The sequence below is a fragment of the Lipotes vexillifer genome, unplaced genomic scaffold (genome assembly GCF_000442215.2).
Source record: "Lipotes vexillifer unplaced genomic scaffold, Lipotes_vexillifer_v1.1 scaffold34, whole genome shotgun sequence".
Classification (NCBI taxonomy): domain Eukaryota; kingdom Metazoa; phylum Chordata; class Mammalia; order Artiodactyla; family Lipotidae; genus Lipotes; species Lipotes vexillifer.
The window spans coordinates 1,300,117-1,316,942 of NW_006776832.1; the positions used below are offsets into that span (position 1 = coordinate 1,300,117).

Genomic DNA, 16,826 nt, shown 5'->3' on the forward strand with positions numbered 1-16,826 from the left:
CCAGCCGCTCCGCGGCATGTGGGGTCTTCCTAGACCGGGGCACGAACCTGTGTTCCCTGCACCGGCAGGCGGACTCTCAACCGCTGCGCCAGCAGGGAAGCCCCCGCCATTAACTTTTGACCCGGGTTTATTCTCAATAATATATTAACACTTCCCCTCTCATTTCGACTTTAAAAGATATACAGGAACTTCTGATAACTTCCCATTATATGTGGGAAATCTCTAGGTGAGGTATCTGGGAATCTAAAAATTTAACACTTTCCCTGGGGATTCTGAACAAGAAAGTTTGTGAAATTCTGCACGATTCAATGCTATTTTGCATCATGAAGTACTTGGAAGAAAAGGGGACAGAATCTTTGCTTTAAAAGTGCCTGTGTGATTCTTATGATTACTCATTAGTGAAATACTGGTGTAAAAGAGAAAGCACAATATTTGGAGCCAAATACCCCTGTTTCAAATTTCAGATCTACAAGATTTAGGCAAGTCACTTAACCTCAGTAAGTCTCTACTTTCAGAACTATAAAATAGATATGTTAATACCTACCTTGAGGAGTTCCTGTGAGAAACAAATGTAAAAACTAATAATAGCACCTAGCAGAGTGCCTGGAGTAAAGGAATATTTTTAACAGTTCATTTAATCTTGTTGATTCTTTCTTCAACATCCTTCATTCTTCTCTTCCTTCCATTTCTACTGCCACTCATCTATTTGGAGGGACTCATCAGTTAATAATATATGTATTACCGAGATAGCAAAGAAATCAACTTAAGATTACTGTTGAAAGCTAGTTTCTGCCACTTGTGGGCTCTTTTATAGCCTTGGACCATCTCTAAACCTTCTGTTTTCTCATCTGTATAATAATAAAGTTCAAAAAGTCTACCATTTCAAAACGACACACAATCACCATGTTTACTCTCAGCTGCTATTTGGTTCACCACAGATAAAGATAAGCTAATTAGAGACTAACTTAACTTTCAAGACTCTGGCTTCCCTTTTCTGCTTCTTGTCCCTTTGCTAGCACTCCTGCTTCAAATATTTCACACCCTCCTGTCTTTAGACAGCCTCACCAAAATCAAAAGAAACTGATACTACCATTAATATTTACTTATATTATTTTAACTACATTCATTAATAAGAATATATTAACTCTTCTCGTCTCACTTAAACCATAAAGTTTCTGAAGGAATTCTAGATGGACAGAAGTAGGTCAGTACGTAGGTAGACAGGCAGGCAGGTAGGTGGGTAGATGGATGAATAGATGGAAAAATAAAACTGCGGTTGGGTGTGGGATAAAGATACCTTTTGTCAGAGGAAATTGGATGGGCAAGTACGAGAATAAGATGGGGAGAGAATTGGTGCCTCCCCCAGAAACTTGAAAATAAGCTTCCTTAGGGTTAAACTATGAAATCATTATTATATCCCAGATCAGAGAGAACAAAGTCTCCTGTAAGAAAGGAAAGCCCTCAAAATATCAAAACTAAAGAAGCAAGAATATTGAGGGTATCTTCATTATTTAAAGAAGGAAAATGACAATCACATGTGAGGAGAGAGGTTGTCAGTGAAGAAATCCTAAAAATAAAAAATAAATAAAAGAATGACAGAGATGATGGAATATTCCACATGTGTTGGGAAGACAACTCCAGTGGAGATGGCTAAATCCATCTAAACACTACATTCCCCTACCTCCTTCACTGTGATTCATGCTGACTGAGAAACCCTCTGACTATGATTTGGCTTACCAGATAGATCTGCCTCAGGAAAAGAATGCCTTCCCCCTGTCCTGGAACCTTCAATGACTCCATTTCATACTCCTTAACTTTGGCATTTTATATTCTCCACAATAGAATGGCGTAAAAATTAATTTTAAGTCTAATTTATCATCCACTATTCTCTTACAAGGATCTTCTGTTTCAACCAAACTGGTCTTTTCACTGTCCCTCAATACGCAAATAGATATTACTACAAGCCTTGTTCCTAGGCGTCCTCCCGTCCCCCTATCTAAGCTTCTAGTTCAGCTCCACTCTACCACTTCATAATACCTTTCTTGGGTGCTCTGGTTTATCATCATTATGTCCCACACATCTGATTCTCTACTTTTCTGAAGCATCCTGTGTCATCCATATTACTTTGACATGCTTCCTTATTTAATATTTTCTATCTTGCAAATGAGAACATAGCTCCTCAATGACAGGAAGCAGAAACTTAGGACTGTTATACTCTTTCATATGCACCTAAGCACTTACTCAATTCTGAGAACAAACAGATGCTCAATAAATGTGTGGTGAACTAACTTTGTTTAAATGATGCCTAACCTACTCACACAACATAAAACTACAGCTTTACACTTAAATCACATCACTATAATTTTACATAAAGTCCCTTTAAAATATAGATTTCATGTGTGTGCATATGAATGTATATATATGTGTCTGTGTGCACACACACATATATATACACGTATATGCAGTCAGCTCTCTGTATCCATAGATGTGGAACCCATGGATAAGAAGGGCCAACTGTACTACCCCATTTTATGTAAGGGACTTAAGCATCCACACATTTTGGTATCTGCTTGAGGCACAGGGGGTAGTCCTGGAACCAATCCCCCAGGATGCCAAGGGGTGACTCTATATAAAAACACATACATATACATACATACATCTGTGTGTGTGCATGTGCGTGTGTGTATAATGGATATGTAAAAACATGGTTACAGTCTGTATTTATCCAATTACTTAGCTCTTTGCTACTGAAATGTGTTTTTAGTTCTTACCTGGTTATGATGGGATCTGCAGCATGATTGGGGCCCCATCGCCCCAAAAGCCCCCGGCCAACCAGTCCTGTCCGTCCTGCAGGATTTCTGGAAAAAAAAAAACCATAAAATCAATTGAATGTGCTCATCTCTTTTAACACAACTTGATATGGCCCAAAACAAGGTAGTAAGAGCAATAAAAAGGAAATAATATCTCTACACAAATCCAGTAGCACTATTACATATTTGACACTCAAAGTACAGATTTCCTTATAGTGTTATTTAACTTTTCTTTCGTGCTTGTCTTAAGCTTTGAGTTTGATCCAGGAGGAGGATCTCATTTCCACAGTTGTTCTACAATATAAGAATTTGTTTCAGTTTTCACCTATACTTCAAAATTCAAACTAGAACCTTACTGGACTCAAATCCAGAAGAATGAAATGCTCTGCACCTAATCATCGTCTACCTCTGCGACAGCAATGCTTTATCACTGAGAACACCCACACTTCACTTTCTCAACATCCTCTTTTCCCATTCCACTCTCCTACAACCTGTCTCACTCAAACAGTTTTGGTTACATTTTAAAGTCCATTTTTTCACAGTGGGTTCTACTAGATTTTTATTATCAGTAATAGATATTTTGTAGCATATAATGAGATAGAAGTATTTAGTATTTGAAGATTTCAAATATACCAAATTCAATTTTTTATAACAATTTTATAAAAATGCAACTACTATTTAACCTAATGCCACACCCAATGTTAAAAAGTCTGTCAGATAAACATAGCAACACTCATGCCTGAGTGATTTTCTTCCAGTTTCTTCCAATATTCCTTAAATGTTCAACTTTCATTATGTAAAATGAAATGCCCTAATCTGCAATCTTACCTATTTAATGTTATATCTTTGATCCTCCCAGTATATGAAAGTAAATAAACAACCTGTCAAACTTTCCTTTTCAGCCATCTCTTTTTATTCTGGTCTTCCCTGTGACTTTTATTAAAGTTGAGTGAATCTTTATATTTTTTTATTCTAGACTCAGAAATATTTCAGCAAGACTTGCAAATAAAAACAGAAAGACAAGACACCTGGCCAGGTGACAATAATTCTACTTTTCAAATTCAGGAGGAGGGGCAGGGTGGTCAGCAGCTATGTTTTATTCCATGTAACCATACACCCCTGAATACAAATGATCAAAGCCAATATTAAGAGAGAGAATGTTAGTTTTTATAGATGACCAAGCCTGTTACTTATAAACTAGAAGCTGTAAAAAAGATACATAGATTATCCTATAGACTGAGCAGCAGAGAAACTTGTTTGCAGAAAAAGAAAACCAAAGGCAACATATAAAGAAAAGCAGACATAAAGCAGAGAGACAGTTCTAATGGATTTCCAACTCCACCCTTTCCTAAAGTTAGCTGCATTTCTGCTCTGGGCTTGAGATGGTCCTATAGCCCTGTGGTAAACTTCACTTTTTCACTCAAGCAAGCTAGAGCTGGTTTCCAGTAGTCAGAGAGTCTTGACTAAAACAACAGGCTATCTTGCCTTTGCTGACTATCCTTTTATATATGTACATGTCTTTTAATATATTTTACCCAGAAAAGAATCTGAGGAGTAAGTCAAATGCAAGGACAGTTTGACTTGAAAAGGTTCAATAACATAGAAAGGCGAGTAAGTAATGAACAAAGAAAGAATTTAGCAAGAAAGACAAGGATGGGGTGAGAGGAGCTCTACTATCTCCAAGTCTTAGAAGAACTAAAAATATTTTAGTTTTTGCAACATTTTTACGAGGTAATAAGCATGATTACCAAATCTGTGATCCTTTTTTTGTTTTATTTGAGGCATGCTAATTTTTACATTTCTTCCTAACTCGTATAATGTCTTCTTAAGGAAAATGGGAAATTTTGGAGTTGTGTAGAAAAATCATTTTTAGAAGTACAAAAAGAGGGACTTCCCTGGTGGTCCAGTGGTTAAGACTGTGCTTCCACTGCAGGGGGCACAGGTTCGATCCCTGGTCGGGGAACGAACATCCCACATCCCACTCATATGCTGTGCAGCACGGCCAAAAAAAAATTAAAAATAAAAAAAGTACAAAAAGATACTTGATGTTAAATTGTTGGGTTATTTTTACTCTTATATATTTAGACAAATTCTTACTTTAAGGTATCATCTCATTTTATAAATAACTACTGTAATACAGTTTTTAATCCTTTCCTTCTCTGTTAATTTATTCAATTACAGTTGACCCTTGATCAATGCTCCCGTATAAACTTATAGTCGGCCCTCTGTATACACGGTTCCCCTGTATCTGTGGTTCCACATCCAGGGATTCAACCAAACTCAGATGGTGTAATTCTGTAATATCTACTATTGAAAAAAAATCCATGTATAAGTGGTTCTGTGTAGTTCAACCCCTGTTTTGTTCAAGAGTCAACTGTAATTATTTCTACTTCAAGGTAAGGTTACAAGAAGATGCATTCAAACCCTGTCTCTACCACTTACTCACTGTGTGCAAACAACTTAACATTCTCTCTCCTTATCTGTAAATGGAACTAAAAATATCCACCCACAGGGTTATTGTGGTGATTTAATTAGATCACATACATAAATTCTTTCATACAATGTCTGGTATATGCAAGCACTCAATAAACATTAATCATATTGATAAAATAAAATGTATATTTTAAGGCAGAACAAGAAAATTTAAACATAAAATTTTCTGTGTCCGTCTGGGCCTCCACCCTCCTTCCTTAATGTGCAGTATGCATCTGCACTGCACATTAACCAGACCTCCTCAAAGATGGGAGTGCCTGCTTGACCATAAAAATCCACTTTTTTCCCCTTTATTCTGACACTAGCAATGTAGCTTCTTAAAAGAATGGCATTCTTTCCCAACTCTGAAAGGTGGCATGGTGACTTGATGCTTGCTTTGTATGTTTTCACCTGGACTATGTAACTTCGGTGAACTTTATGTAAAATATCGGTATGTCATTTTAATGTACAGTCCTTCATCTCGAAAATGTATATGACTGTATCTTCGAACAGGTGGAACAGTTCTCAGAGCTTTCTGAGAGTCTGTCTTCCCGGTTATAATCCTCAGTTGGTTTGAATAAAATTCCCTTTATTCTTCTTACCTTGATTGTTAATTGAATTTTTGTTGACAGTATTTTCTACCTTTTAAAGACCCATTATTGTAAGATGTCCCATCCCCAGTACCTACCTAGGTCTTCCATTTTCAATCTCATACAGGCCATTCTGGCTCTTTCTCTCAACATGCCCATCCTTTTCATTAAACTTCGGCGAAAAGTTGCTTTCACTGTAATGAGAATGCCAATGCAAAATAAGAAATAATGACCCAATACTACCAACACCTTAATAATGCCAGTCAGTTATTTATAAAAGTAGTATCCATGAAACTAAAGTTTTAGTTTCAACTTTAGTTAGTTTTCATTTACAAATTCATCAACTCCTTCAAAACAGTTTCTGGAAAAAGAAAATTTGTTTAACCAAAACACCTTGTAAGACAAGGATATGTGTTGTAACCCCTCTGGGAAGGACTAATGGCAGACAAACTGGAGCTCCTCTCACATACTACAAGAAAGTCTATGTTACTATTAGCAAAGTGGAATTGTCTGTGGGCACAATATGGCAATTAATGGTTCCTATAGTTCTAAAAATAAGATTCCTTCTGATATTTTGTCATTTCTACTGTTTCAAAGTAATTTTAATTTCTTCAAATGTACACTGATTAATACTTTTATCAAAGTAAACCCATAAAACATGAATTCACCCACAAACTTCATAATAACCATGATGTAGATTAAAATAGATATGCTGGAAATGTTCCAGATTTGATTTGGACATAGTTCTGGATTACAGAGTTATATAAATATAAAATCTTACTGAGCTACACCTGCATACTTAAGAAATGTATACTTTACGGCATGTATGTCATACTCAAAAAATTTTTCTAAAGCTATAAATAAACTACTTTCCTCCCCATTATGAAATCGCTGACATAATTGCACTGACAGTGAATATTTATATAGCACTGGACAGTTCATGGGCAGTTCTGACATAAGTTTCACTTTTTTTCTTGCTTTAATTCCAATAAGCAAGAGAATAGATATATTTGTGCTCTGTTTTGGAAATAATTTCCAACTGGAATGATACAGACATTTTCTCAAGACTTCTAACCATTCTTCCATTGAACACACATGTAAAAATAATTAAATGGTAAAAATCATGAAATTATAAAACCAGAGTTATAATGCTCTTGGGACTCTAGAAATTCACCATTATATGTGGAATCTAAAAAAAATGGTACAAATGAACTTATTTACAAAACAGAAATAGAGTCACAGATGTAGAAAACAAACTTATGGTTACCAGGGGGGAAAGGAGGCAGGGGGATAAATTGGGAGATTGGGATTGACATATACACACTACTATATATAAAACAGGTAACTAATAAGGACCTACTGTATAACACAGGGAAGTCTACTCAATATTCTGTAATGACCTATATGGGAAAAGAATCTAAAAAAGAGTGGATATATGTATATGTATAACTAATTCACTTTCATGTACACCTGAAATTAACACAACATTGTAAATAACTATACTTCAATAAAAATTTTAAAAATAAAAGAAACTAAATAAATATTGAATACTAGTTAATGAAATACTTGTTGAAGTAGGGGGAGATGTACTGATACATCAAAAAAACAAGATGGGGTCTTCCCTGGTGGCGCAGTGGTTCAGAGTCCGCCTGCCGATGCAGGGGACACGGGTTCGTGTCCCAGTCCGGGAAGATCCCGCATGCCACGGAGCAGCTGGGCCCGTGAGCCATGGCCGCTGAGCCTGCGCGTCCGGAGCCTGTGCTCAGCAACGGGAGAGGCCACAACAGTGAGAGGCCCGCGTACCGCAAAAAAAAAAAAAAAAGATGGAAGGAGGAGGGATAGATGGATATATATGTGATAAAATAAGTATAATAAAATGTTGATAAAAGAATCAAAGTGGTGGATTTATGAGTGTTCCCCATAAAGTTCTTTCAAATTTTCTGTATGCTAGAAATGTTTCATAATAAAATTTTAGATAAATAAAGGGAGCCATCTTCTGGGGGGAAAAAAAGTGTGGCTCTAGTTATAATTGAAGCATTAACGCTAGTAATAAAGCTTGATTTAGATAGTGATACAAATTTAACTTTTAAAACACAAATTGAATGAAAAATAAGAAGATGTATTGTCTTCCTCTGTTTACACTGTATAGCACCCCTGGCAACATCATTAATTTTAATTGTACATAATGTGTATGTATAATATATGTGTAAACATGTACATCCTCTAAAATGAGGGAAATGGAACTCATTTACAGCTAATAATTTCTCCACAAGTTAGCTTCATGATTAATAATCCAAGTACTATCACAAACACACCTTTGGATTAAATAAGGAAATCAAGTCACAGCAATAAGTGACCTGGTAAAGTTTAACAACCTAATGAACTAATACTGATCAATCCAACTAGCAAAAATTCTTATTTAACTGACTAAATAAGGCCTTGAGAGGACTATCATTTATAATAAATTTACCCATTAAATCAAACTTATAAAATGTTCCAAAACTAGGGCAGCAGTTTAGCAGAGTAGTTAAGGGCATGAAATCTGAAGTCAGACTGAGCTCAAGTCCAAGCTATACCATCTACTAGCTACATGACCGACCACATGCAAAGGACAAACTTTCTGTGCTTCCATTTTTTGTGTGTGTTTATTTCTCTATAAAGTAGAAATAACAACCCTGTCTTCCTTCCAGAATAGTTATAAGAATAAAATAAAATAATGGTTATAAAACATTTAGTACAGTGCCTAGCTCATAGTTAGCACATTTTACAACTCTATCATTATATTTATCAAAAGAAACATAAATATAAAACGTGAATCAACACAGCACTTCTCTGAATTTAGTCAAAACATTTTTGCTTGACTTTTTTTTTCCCTCTTTCTCTCTCCTTTTTCTATCCCTTTTCTATCTTCTCACACTGGTCCAATTTTATCATCATCCTGTTCTTAGTAATCTGGAAAAAGTTTCTGAAAAATATTCACTATTCAAATACAAGTCTAGCTATGTTGGAAAATAACCACAAAAGGTGTTATTGATAACCCAAACAAAAGAAATGAAAACAGAGACCACCACTTGTCATTTCATAAAATAAAAAGCTCTACAACAAAATAGATTTACCTATTTGGAAAGATCATCATAAAACCCCCAAAAGATTAAACAAAAATGAACTGAATAGCTTTGGCAAGAATTCAAGCAAATGTGAGGGACTTCCCTGGTGGTCCAGTGGGTAAGACTCCATGCTTCCAATGCAGGGGGCCTGGGTTCAATCCCTGGTCGGGGAACTAGATCCCACATGTATGCCGCAACTAAGAAGCCCACCTGCCACAACTAAGAGCCTGTACACCACAACTGACAGCCCATGTGCCGCAACTAAGAGCTGGCACAGCCAAAATAAATAAATAAATAAATATTTTTAAAAAAAGAATTCAAGCAAATGTGGAAACTGAGTTATAATAAAGTCAAGCACTGGATAAAAACTATTTTTCAACTATAAAATGATAATTTACAAATACAACCATTACCTTCTCCAAAAGTCTTACACCCGGCTAACACCAACTAATTTACTCACCTGATTTGAGGATCTGCCCACCGAGGTCCAGCCAAGACAGAGACTGCAGTGTATTCCACAGGATTATAGTCTTGCCACTCAACAAGCCAGCCTACCTTTTCATTAGGAACCTGGCTGCGTTGAACTTTTGAACCTGGGTAAGGAGATGTCCGAGCCTTGTTGTGGGAATTCTCTTTGGTACCATTAGAACCAGACATCATGTTGGAGTTAAGATGAAATCCACAGGATGAAAATGAGTTACTGGGAGGAAAAAGAAAAATGTTTTATATAAGTACAAAATTAATTAATTAAAGAACCTAATTCACAGACCACAAAATAGAACTTTTCAAAGACTTAAAAATCAGAAAATTCTAATTGGATGCATATTAGTGTAAAGATCCAACATCTGTGAGAGATTATTTTCAAATATAAAAATATTGCTAGGGGGCTTCCCTGGTGGCGCAGTGGTTGAGAATCTGCCTGCCAATGCAGGGGACACGGGTTCAAGCCCTGGTCTGGGAAAATCCCACATGCCGCAGAGCAACTAAGCCCGTGCACCACAGCTACTGAGCCTGGGCGTCTGGAGCCTGTGCTCCGCAACAAGAGAAGGCCGCGACAGTGAGAGGCCCGCGCACCGCGATGAAGAGTGGCCCCCGCTCAATGCAACTAGAGAAAGCCCTGGCACAGAAACTAAGACGCAACACAGCCAAAAATAAATAAATTTATATTTAAATATATATATATATATATATTGCTAGGGACTTCCCTGGTGGTCCAGTGGCCAAGACACTGTACTCTCAATGCACTGGGCACGGGTTCAATCCCTGGTTGGGGAACTAGATCCCACATGCATGCTGCAGCTAAGAAGCCTGTGTGCCTCAGCTAAAGATCCTGCATGCCACAACTAAGATCCCACACATGGCAACGAAGATCCCGAGTGCCGCAACTAAGTCCCAGTGCAGCCAAAATAAATGAATAAATATTTTTTTAAAATATTGCTAAATCTTATTAATTGAAACCTACTCACTGAATTTATTTTTGTTGAGAAAAAGGGACAGAAGTTTACTTTTGTTAGCACAAATGTTGGGGAAGATAAGTTCGTTATAAAAATTCAACCACAAAAACAAATGTAAAGGAAGACTCTTAGGTCTACATGAATGAATCAATTTTAAAAAATAGTTTACGGTCTAACACACATCTGTAAAAAATGTATGGCAAAAATAGCACAAAAGAATAACAGGAAATGGAAATATGCTGTTGTAGGATTCTTACATTATACACAAAGTAATGTAATATTACTTGAAGTCAGACTGTGATAAATGTACAAATTATACACTTTAGAGTAAAATAAGAGGTGTAGAGCTGAAATAACTAGATAGCATATACAAAAAAAGGGAAAACAAAAAACTGAACCTTTACGTCACAGCCTACACAAAAAATTTTCATTTCTCTTCCTGACTAAAAAGTTAAATGCCTTCTCATTATTCTTAGAGATTAAAATTCCTAATGACCCTAAATTAGGATATTTAATATGCTAAAGGGATTCTGAGAACATGGTAAACTGATGACAGCTCCCTTCCCCTGCTCTCACAATACTGTAACAATTTGCCCTTTCTGAGACAAATGGTGGATGGGACAAACACCAACTTTACGGGGTGGTGAAATCAAATTCATGTGCCTCTTGATATCATATAGTGAGAAGCACAGAGCAATCATTTCTGAGGTACTCCCTACAAGAATATATGACCTGAGTCTAGACATGAGGAAATATACGACACACCCACATTAAAGGATAACTTACAGAATAAAGGTCCACACTCTTTAAATCACTAAGGTCATGAAAGATATAGTTAGAAGAACTCTTCCAGATAGAGACATGAAAACTAAGTGCAATCAATGATGAATATACTTATATCATTCAACTCAGTAATTTCATTCCTGGTAATCTATCTCATAAAAATGAAATAACCAGGCTTCCGTGGCGGCGCAGTGGTTGAGAGTCCGCCTGCCGATGCAGGGGACGCAGGTTCGTGCCCCGGTCCGGGAAGATCCCACATGCCGCGGAGCAGCTGGGCCCGTGAGCCATAGCCGCTGGGTCTGCGCGTCCCTCCGCAACGGGAGAGGCCGCAACGGGGAGAGGGCCACATACCGCAAAAAAAAAAAAAAAAAAAAACCAATTTAAAAACTGGGTGGAGGATCCGAATAGATATTTTTCCAAAGAAGACACAGAAATGGCCAACAGAACATGAAAATATGTTCAGCACTGCTAATCATCATGGAAATGCAAATCAAAACCACAATGAGATATCACCTTACACCTGTCAGAATGGCTATTATCAAAAAGACAACAAATAACAAGTATTGGTGAGGATGCGGAGAAAAGGGAATGCCTGTGTGCTGCTAATGGGAATGTAAATTGGTGCAGCAACTATGGAAAACAATATGGAGATTCCTCAAAAAAATTAAAAATAGAACTACCATATGATCCAGCAATTCCACTCCTGGGTATTTATCTGAAGAAACCAAAAACACTAATTAGAAAAGATACACACCCCCCCATATTCACAGCAGCATTATTTATAACAGCCAAGATATGGAAGCAGCCTAAGTGCCCATCAAAAGATGAATGGATAAAGATGTCTCTCTCTCTCTCTCACACACACACATACACACAGGAATATTACTCAGCTATAAAAAAGGAATGAAATCTTTCCATTTGTGACAACATGGTTGGACTCAGAGAGTATTATGTTAAGTGAAGTGTCACACAGAGAAAAGAGAAAGACAAATACTGTCTTTCCACTTATATGTGGAATCTAAAACACAAATCAAATAAACAAACATAACAGAAACAGAGTCATAGATACACAGAACAAACAGGTGGTTGCCAGACGAGAGGGTGGTAGGGGGAGGAAAGAAGTGGAAAAGGGAGAAGATTAATTGAGGTACAAACTTCCAGGTACAAAATAAATGAGTCACGAGTATGAAATGTAAGATGTGGGGAATAACTATGTTATCTTTGTATGGTGACATAAGGTAACTAGACTTACCCTGGTTATCAAGTTAAAATGTATGGAAATATCAAATCACTATGTTGTGTAACAGGAACTAACATAGTTCAAAAACAAACTCATAGAAAAAGTGATCAGATTTGTGGTCACGAGGCGGGGGGGCGAGGCTAGAGGGCAAACTGGATGAAGGTGGTCAGAAGGTACACACAAACTTCCAGTCATAAGACAAAAAAGTACTAGGGATATAATGTACAACATGATAAATATAATTAACACTGCTGTATGTTATATAAATATATGAGAGTGGTTAAGAGAGTAAATCCTAAAGTTCTCATCACAAGGAAAACTTTTTTTTCTATTTCTTTAATTTTGTATTTATCTGTGATGAATGGATGTTCACCAAACATGTTGTGACAATCATTTCATGATGTATTTCAAATATTTATGCTGTACACATTAATCTTATACAGTACTGTATATCCATTTTATCTCAATAAAACTGAAGGGAAGTATTATGAAAATAAATTTTATATTATAGGTATATAAGTATATAGATTTGGTTATAACCTAACTAAGTCTTCAAACAAGGAATTAATCAAATTTGTTTTTATTATATTTCTATTTCATTTTATTTATAACTACATTACTCAGCAAACTTCACTTTTATACCTTCACAGTCAAACCAGAGGGGATAATTTTAGCAAAAGTATTAGAAGCCTTCATCAAAATTTCCCCAAGACCTCCCTTACTCCTTTGATATTCAAACCATTCTTGCTTGAAACACTATCTTTCCATTGGTTTTGTCAACTTTTTATTTTTTTTAACAAGAGCATTGTCTTTTATTTTCCATGTACCTGTCCCTGTGTGAATCGAGGAAAGGATACTACCTGCCTGTTTTTTTTTTAATAGACTTTATTTTTTAAAGCAGTTTCAGGTTCACAGCAAAACTGTGCAGAAAACACAGAGCTCCCATGTACCCCCAGTCTCCCCGCCACACACACATAAAGCGCCCCCCATACCAACATGCCCCACCAGAGAGTTACATTGGAAATAAGTGGGCCCAAATGTCCTAAGTGAGCAGTGGGACGTAACCATGGAAATCAGCCCTCCTCCCTCCCTACCCCACAAACAAAAAGTCGGTATTGGTTGTTTGTCCCCAGGATAAAACCAAAATTTAAAGAAAATGAAGGACTAGAACCTCTATTGTGAATTAGGTATTAGAGAACACAGCAGAAATTTATGGTTAATATCTCCGTAATTCACACTGAGGAAATAAAGTTAGGGCAGCTATGTTCAGCGGGGAAGCTGCTACACAAGTGTAAAGTCTGGAACGGGAAGGGGGAGGTTTCCAGCCTGTCCACCTGCTGCCACCTGCTCACACACCCTCAGCCGAAACCGTCAGGTCTAGGTGCACTGGTACCTGGGGGCAATATTCAGTCAGTGCTCCTGCTTACAGAAAACAATGCCTATTATCTACAGTAATTAAAATATAAATAACTAGCATCCGCCAGATGTTTGAGAAAAACACAAGGAAAAGGGACCAGAAAGGAACAGAACCATTGACCCAGAAGGGTCAGACAATTCAGGAAACAGAAGATAATTTTTATTCTAATTATCATTTTTACAGATTCAAAGGACTTTTATAGCCATAAAATAAGAAAAGGCTATTAAAGAGAGCAATTAGGGGGAAAAAGTTCTTGTCAAAATTTACAGTTCAATAGGAGAGATGACAGAATGCACAGGACAGCAGTCTGAACTAGTAATCTAGAAGATAAATTTGAGGAAAATCTCTAAGAACTTCATACAAAAAGACAAACCAGTGGAAAATTAAAGAAAAAGAGAAACAGAGGCACTACCCAGAAAGTCCAAAAGCTATCACTGGAGTTCCGGGGGTGGGGAAAAAGGACAGAAGAAAAAACGGGGGAAAAAACAAATAGAAGAAAATTTCCTCGTGCCGAAAGTAAACATGACATGACAAGCAAAAATGTAACTAAACAAGAAACAAACAAACAAAACCTCCCAGAGGCAGCCTCATAAAACTTGTTTATTACTCCGCGCCTAGCATGGGCATGGTACCTAGGACATCGTGTTTAGAAACCAGAAGGAGAGAGGAATAAAAGGAGGAGGCAGTGTGAGCTACCGTAAATGCCTGAATTTATCCAAGGCAAATTTTTTTTAAAAGGTAACTAATAAATATATTATCTACACTGAAATGGAGAAATGGGGGAGAGCAATGACGGCTTATAGTTTTCCTTTTACAGCATTTACACTGTTAGCATCTTTAAACTACGTGCATGTGCTAAATTTAACAGTAATGTTTTAAGTATTAACCAAAAAAAAAAACCACCAGAAAAACAAAAAAAACGGCACGGAACAACACCACACCCAAACATGTGCTATTTAAACTCTCTGGGGACAAGGATGTTAGTGACTCATGGAGGATGGCAAAGTTCAAGTATCATAAGAAAGGTCACTACCGCTTGTTTTTCTCAAAAGGCAGGTAAAACATTTTAGAGCCTTTTAAAAAAACGTGTATATGGCCGTAAAGAGCTGGGACCCAAGCAAAACCTACTGAAGCGGCCCGACCAGAAGCTGCTTCCCCCTCACAACACAAGGACTCGGGACAAGGAGCCAGCACTAGAAGAGGGAATACCTGCACGCCGCGATGCTGCAACGGCCCAAGGACTTGAGAGTCACTGAGGCCAAGGCCACAGAGAGAGACACGGTGGCTAAAGTCTTCCCCAGGAAGCGTCCGGCCATCAGCGGCCCGCGGGGAGATGTGCGGAGCGGGGTCGCTGTTAGCTTGGGCCGCAGCCTCCGGCCTCCCCACACCCCTGGGCCCCGGGTATCCAGCAGGCACTAGGACCGGGCGGCCCTCGGGTTCTGCAGCGGGAGCAGCCAGTTTTATCTCATCAACACAGGGGACCTAACACCCTCCTCAAACATCAGCCCAGCTCGACACGCAGCCCAGGGGACGCCCAAGCGGCCAGCGCCAGCAGTCGGGAAAAAAGCCAACCGGGCCGTGACGTCCCCGGTGCGCGACGACACTTTACGGCAGCGCCGCAAAGCGAAGACGGCGCAGGCTTCGTAGCGCCGGCCTCGCTCAGCTTCTCGTCCTTGCTGAGCTGTGTTTGGGTCCGGATTAGGGAGGCGGCTGGGGAAGCGCCGAGAAAGCGGAAGAGAAAGGCGGAAAGTGAAAGGAGCCGAAGAATTGGAAAGGGAAAGAAAGAAAGGGGGTTGAGAGAAGTGTGCAGTCCTGGCTGTTCCGGCAGGAAGGGGTTACAGGCGGCTGATGTAGTGAGCCACGCGTGTCCCAGCCATATCTGAGTTATGAGTGGTTGCAGGGAAAGGAGGGAGGTGAGAGACTTGCAATCCCCGCATCCGAGGCTTTTCTCTTCCTTCTCTACCAAGTTGTTCACTGCAATGGGTAAAAGCTCCAACCCGCGGAGGAGTAAACCAGTTGTGAGATAGACAGAGGCTGGAAGAGAAACCGAGGGTTAAGACGCGAGATACCTGCAGAGGCGAAACTTGGCCACACGGGAAATTGGAAATCAAGATTGTTCAGAAGTTTGTAATGTGGTTTTCATGTTTGATATTCGTTGTCTTATTAATGTGTGGAAATATTTAACTTGCAAGTGCATAATCCTCTGGGTCTGTGGTGTGGTGTGGACACAGACCGTATAAAACTTTTGACCATCTCAAAAACCAGATTTATCAAGTCTTAACAACTGTTCTGAAGGCTGTAGAGCTCTCGGCATATGAAGGCTCCCTCAGAACCTCTGCACTGAGACTTGTCCAAACTCTTGCTGACGAAAATTCAATTAACTGTTAAGTTAAAAAGAAAAAAAGGAAATTTTATTTGAGCCAAACTGATGGTGATAACACAGGAAGCAGTCTCAGAAAGCTCGGAGGACCATTCTGCCTGTTAGAAGTCGAAGGCACAGGCATATACATTTTTGAAACAGGATCATACATCAAAATGACCGACTAATATTTTACATAAACTTCGCCAAAGATACATAGTCCAGGTAAGCACGTGCCAAGCAAGCATCTAATCCCTTTCCACCCCACGCCCCCTCACCTAAAGAGCTGGGAAAGAACACTGTTCTTTTAAGAAGTTACATTGCTAGGGTCAGAATAAAGGGAAAAAAATTATCTTTATGGTTGAGCGGGCGCTCCCATCTTTGAGAAGTTCTGGTTAAGTGTAATTAAGATGCACACTGCACATTAGGGAGGGAGGAGGCCCAAACAAACAGAATTTTATGTGTAATTTTTTCTTGTCCTGCCTTAAAATATAAATTTTACTTCATCACTCTATTATGGCTTCTAGCAGCTTAAGGTCTTGCCCCTAGGGTGATCCTAGCGCCCCACCCCTTTAAAATACCTGCCTAGAAAAG

The 16,826-nt window shown here is 38.4% G+C and overlaps 1 protein-coding gene across 1 annotated transcript in view; it reads right to left on the reverse strand.

Moving 5' to 3' along the window:
• NUDT9 (nudix hydrolase 9) overlaps nt 1-15,258 on the reverse strand; it is a 29,089-nt gene extending 13,831 nt beyond the window's left edge. The window contains exons 1-4 of the mRNA XM_007450691.1: nt 15,083-15,258; nt 9,440-9,679; nt 5,971-6,066; nt 2,772-2,858 (exon numbers count right to left, since the gene is read on the reverse strand). Coding sequence (XP_007450753.1) covers nt 2,772-2,858; nt 5,971-6,066; nt 9,440-9,679; nt 15,083-15,189 — 530 coding nt within the window. The 5' untranslated portion in view covers nt 15,190-15,258. The remainder of the gene's footprint in view (nt 1-2,771; nt 2,859-5,970; nt 6,067-9,439; nt 9,680-15,082) is intronic.
• Between the last annotated feature and the right edge of the window lie 1,568 nt (nt 15,259-16,826).